At 32.3% G+C, this 5,303-nt stretch overlaps 1 protein-coding gene across 1 annotated transcript; it reads right to left on the reverse strand.

Moving 5' to 3' along the window:
- Positions 1-1,704: 1,704 nt before the first annotated feature.
- On the reverse strand, positions 1,705-4,670 carry LOC136981206 (flavin-containing monooxygenase 5-like). The gene is made up of 3 exons (XM_067277487.1): positions 4,019-4,670; positions 1,828-2,759; positions 1,705-1,777 (listed from the first exon to the last, which is right to left on the reverse strand). Exons 1-3 carry the CDS (start codon positions 4,655-4,657, stop codon positions 1,705-1,707), a joined length of 1,644 nt encoding a protein of 547 aa, XP_067133588.1. The 5' UTR covers positions 4,658-4,670.
- Positions 4,671-5,303: the final 633 nt, after the last annotated feature.

Raw genomic sequence — 5,303 nt, forward strand, 5'->3', positions numbered from 1 at the left:
ACTAGATGGCACTTAGTAGGATTTAAATCTATGGAGAACGAGAATATATCGTCCTTGAAATAAACAAAGAGAGATTAATCAACTTGTTAGTCTTCTTCTATTTATTACCAAAATAATAAAAATAATAATTTAGAAATTATTAAAATACATGATACAACCTGCAAGCTAGATTTGAAGTAATTATAACTAGTGGTGTAATCGACAGGTGAACAACCTGCAATCTTCAGGACACAAATGGCTTTTGTTGCTTCTAGCGCGGTCTTAAAACAATAAGATAAAATATTAGTAGAGAGCAATGACACTACTAAGAAAGCCTACATTATCTTGTCAGTCTACCTATTATTTATTATATTATTTACTTAATATTGAACAATTAATTTCCTTTTGTACACGCAATTCCTTTATTGTTAAGTGAACAAAACAATTACTATTAATTTTATAATAAAGAAGTGACTTTCAGCCATATTTTAGAGGAAATTTTGCCATAAAATAGATGAAAATTTATGCGAATTTCCCACCTTTTCACAATATTGTACTCTAACACATCATTACAATATACTAATCTATACCCTTTCGGAACTATAAATATAATAATTGTATTACAAATTGGGCAAGCAGGATTAATTATTAATCGAAATTATAATGCTTGTAACTGCTTGGATAACTCCTGATAAAAATCATCCAACTATTGTACATTATCTACTCCTGATATAAAAATTGATATACGTGGGAGAAGATGTAATTAATTAGGGCAAAAAAAAAAGAAATATAAAGTGAAATGTATATAGCTGTTATATATATATATATTAAATAATTATTATGGTCGACATTTATTCTATTTACGGAGACGACGTTCAGTAACTTTGCAAGATAAATGACTGGAATATCGAGTTTTCTGACCTCATAATTATAAAGGAAATGTATTGAAATGTAATATACATTACCCATCAGTGTCAGTGTTCGTGGTAATGTATGTCGACATTAAATAAGGGAATTTTTATTAGTGTAAGGGATGACTATTTAATAGGAAACTGACACCTATTTTGGTGTTAGACACGTGAAGACAAGCCGGAAAACTCCACGTGGCTAGACAATTAGTGGGGCACGAACCCAAGACCAGTGTTATGTGTTTCATCTACTCAGCCACAGGTAGGCTACAGAGAAAACTAAAATTACAAAGGGATTCTATTGTACACTAATTCTTAATTTCTCAAGAGATACTATTTACAACTGAATTAATTAGATTTAAAAATTTACGTTAGTTAATTAGGGAATTATATACAATTTTAAATTGTATTGGGATTAAGATTTTATATGTCTATAACTTATATTTTCCGCTTTAAATGCCTCGGGGACATGGAAGAAATGATAAATTACTTCAGTAAATTTCTTGATGATTAATCATGTTCAGTACTTTCTTTTATTTGTGCATGTACAACAGATTATAAACGACTTGAAATATGTATTTAGACGTTATTCTTGAGTTATAAAGCATTCAATTAAGCATACAATCAATTGACTTCTTCCTAAAATGACAGTTCAGTACATTAACAACATTAAATTAGAATTTATAAGTGGATATTAATTCTACTTAAGTATTAACGTCTCCTTTAATGCTGTGAATGTTGATACAGATTAATTGAGTAGAGTATAGAAGTTTTACTTGATTTATTGTTAAATTCATCAAGGGGTAGGCCATAATTTTCAGAATATAAGCGTATCCAACACCTTATTTATTACAAAGAGTAGGGATAATTTAACCCATTTTTCTTCTATTCTTAAAAGAATACAATAAAAAATAAACAGAATGCAAATATCATAAAATACCCAAAAATATTCTTAAAAATATCGTTTTCTTCCCTCCTTTCGGGCGAATTATGCCTTGTTTTAAGTGGAGATTCCACTCTTTCTTTATAGCCAAGAATTGCTCGACGTGCATCTTTCCAAGCGTGTGGTCCTTGCAAACGATACTGATAAGGAAGGTTTGGACCCATAAAACACGCCCAAAATAGTGGGAAATCGGAGAAAAACATCTTTGATATATCAGGTTTGGCTCCTATCATGGATGACATTTCGTCTAAGTAGTCGACGTAGTCTACTTGTATGGTGTGACGTGGTCCACCGAAATATCGCTTGTTCATCATCTCAGATTTGTGCTCGATATCCCAATACATATCTTGTGTCGAAGGTAGATCTACTTCACCAGCTAAAACCCGGGCATACCATCTTGCCTGTATCTCCGATATAGGGAAGAAGCCACCAACAATCTGTATCAGCCCAATAATGCCCAAACTTCTATGCTTAAGTTGCGATGGGATGATGTACTTATACAACTGTACCTTGTTCTCTTCGACTGTTATTATATCTTTAGACAGAAAAGGGAATTTAATTTTGTAACCTGTTGCCAAGACAACTTCGTCTACTTCTGTGACGAAATCCTCCCCTTCGAAGACGACACCGTTTCTAACAAAGCGTTCAATTGGCCCTTTAACCACCACGGTTCCACTCAATATACGATTGGGTAGAGAATCGTTTACCATGGGATGTTGAGAAAGTATCCTGTGTTTGGGTTTTAATTGATATAATTCGTGATTGAAACGTTCATTTATCATTCTTTCCGTCAAAAAATTACGTATATTCAATGGAATTACGTGAGAAAGTACGTTCCAGAAGCGACTTAAGTATAGAGAATCGAAGGGTAAACCATTGGTTCCAACTCTGTGTATTATCCAGCATCCTCTTCTTGTGCTTAAGTATACCTGTAAATGAAAAATCTAAATTATTTTACAAAATAAACCTGTATAAAACCTCCAGAAACGGGGAAAAAATCCGTTTTAGGCAGGTTTTATTGTAATTATTAGTGTAAAGATCTAACCAAAACTGTCACTTTTATATCCAAGATAACGTTATATAACAGCTCATTGGGTACTTAATTACTCGACCAATTTAATATTTCCTTACTTATGTTTCGTAGCACTTAAATTAACAATAAACAAAGAATTAATCGTTATATACCTTATAGCAATTTGTAATTTTATTGATTTTTAAGAGACGATACAAAGAAATTTTTCTTTTAATTTCCTGCCCATCATTGATTTATATAATCAGCCAACTCATTAACAAAAATTCAAATTTTCCCAATTTTTTTTTGGCCCAAAGTAAAGTATAATTAACTGTACTCATCAATAATTGTAATTAATATTTTCATTAAAATTTATAAATTGTGTTAAGCTGGTAATTACTGTATTTTAAAGCGCAAATATGCAAAATTATTGTAATTTATTCGAATAACGAACCTATTAAAAATGAATAAATCACTTTCTGTTGAAATTTAGTATTATTATTAATATTATTTACTTTTAAAATAATATTTAAAATCTATTTTACGTTAATTTCTTATGGATAAATTGTAATTAATTAACGAAAATAGTTTAATGTTTTATATTTAATTCGTGTTAATTATATTGAATGTTTTTTTTATTGGTTAGGGTTTTATTTATAAGGAAAATTATGTTTTTTAAACATTATATTAAAAATTTACTCCTCCACCAAATAATGATACATGTAAAAATGCGAGGCCCTAAAGTATAGATTCATAACGCAGGCCCTAGGCTACAGACTCGTAACGCAAGGCCCTAAGACTCATATTAATTGGCTTATGTGCAAATCTATTTTATAAAATTTCTCATCTATCTCATTCCATTTACTCACGTGTCATTTAGCCTAATTTTAGGCATGGCTAGGGGATGAAGGAGAAAAAATTATCTATGAATATTCTTTAATATAAAAATATTTATGTCTGGGCTAAATTTTATATTAATACCTGTTTAAGATTTTATTAAAAGAAATTTAATCCCTCTAGATAAAGTTTCTGGGAGAAACCTGCACCCCACTGAAAATATGATTCTCGTCAGTAGGGATGATAAATACAGATTAAAATTCACTGATAATGATTAAAACTTAATTTTAATTAATCTAAATGTTATTTTTAACACAATTAATGTGACAAAACTCTCACCTTACTAGCGACACTACTGAGTTCCACAGCGGCATCACCTCCAGAATTCCCAACACCCACAACTAGCACCTTCTTATCATCGTAACCATTCGGTTTTTTATAACTATGAGTATGGATGATCCTCCCCTCGAACTCATCTTCACCCGGGAAAGTGGGTCTTAACGGATACACGTGATGACCATTACACACCATGACTGCATCGAACACCTCTTCCAATTCCACCCCATTTAACAAATCCTTAACTCTTATCTTCCATCTTCCAGTGGATTCGTAATCATCCGAGGGTGTTACCGATGACACTTCGTGCCTGAATTTAATATACTGGACCAATTCGAATTTCTGAGCGTACAGCTCCAAGTACTTGATCATCATGGAGTTGTGCATGTAATTGGGAAAATGCTTGGGTGGAGGGAAGTCGCTGAAAGCCGTGATCTCCTTGCTGCTGTTAATAATAGTAGAGCGTGCCACGGATGCCAAACCTTCCACATCTTCGTCTCTATATCTCCAGAGGCCCCCTACGTGGTTAGTTTTCTCGTAGCAAACCACATGGAATCCCTCTTCTACACAGGCTTTTATGGAAGGGAGACCACTCGCTCCGGCTCCTATTACGGCAACAGATTTTATTCTATTATTTTCCATGGCTGAATGAAGTTTATCTGGTTGTCGTTCACTTTTTATATTGGAGGATAAGTTTGTTTACCGTCATTACGCATGCTCTAACAATAACTATCATCGCTAATCTGGTCAACCTTCGGTGTTTCTTTAATATAGTATTAAAGAAACACCGAAGGTTAACCAGATTAGCAATGATAGTTATAGAACAATTAGAACAAAATTAAGAACAAATGCGCAATTAGAACAAAATTATAGTAATTATGTTCTAATTGCGCAAGAAATTTAATTTATAAAGTAAAAATACATTTAAATTGACGAGAATTTCCTCCTGGTATGTAAAGAAACAGGGAGTATAAATCCAACACAAAAATTAAAATTTCCCCATGAAGTGATGGGGTTCTAACTTTTGATTGGTCGCAACACCCAAATTTAAGAACGAATGGAGTGGAGAATGGAGAAGATAGTGACTGTGGAGTCATGGAAACTGATCCACAGATCGTTTTATATTCTCTAATATCGCGTCTCGGACAGACACGACATAAAGATGCATTCAATAACTTTAGAAATAAATGTAAATTTTGTTTTTCCTGTTTGTATGTTGAAAGGGCAGATATTTATGCAGATTTCCTTGAAGAAAATAAGATTAACATATTGTATTTCGTAAGGAAAA

Source organism: Centruroides vittatus, unplaced genomic scaffold (genome assembly GCF_030686945.1).
Source record: "Centruroides vittatus isolate TY-2023 unplaced genomic scaffold, ASM3068694v2 contig_747, whole genome shotgun sequence".
Classification (NCBI taxonomy): domain Eukaryota; kingdom Metazoa; phylum Arthropoda; class Arachnida; order Scorpiones; family Buthidae; genus Centruroides; species Centruroides vittatus.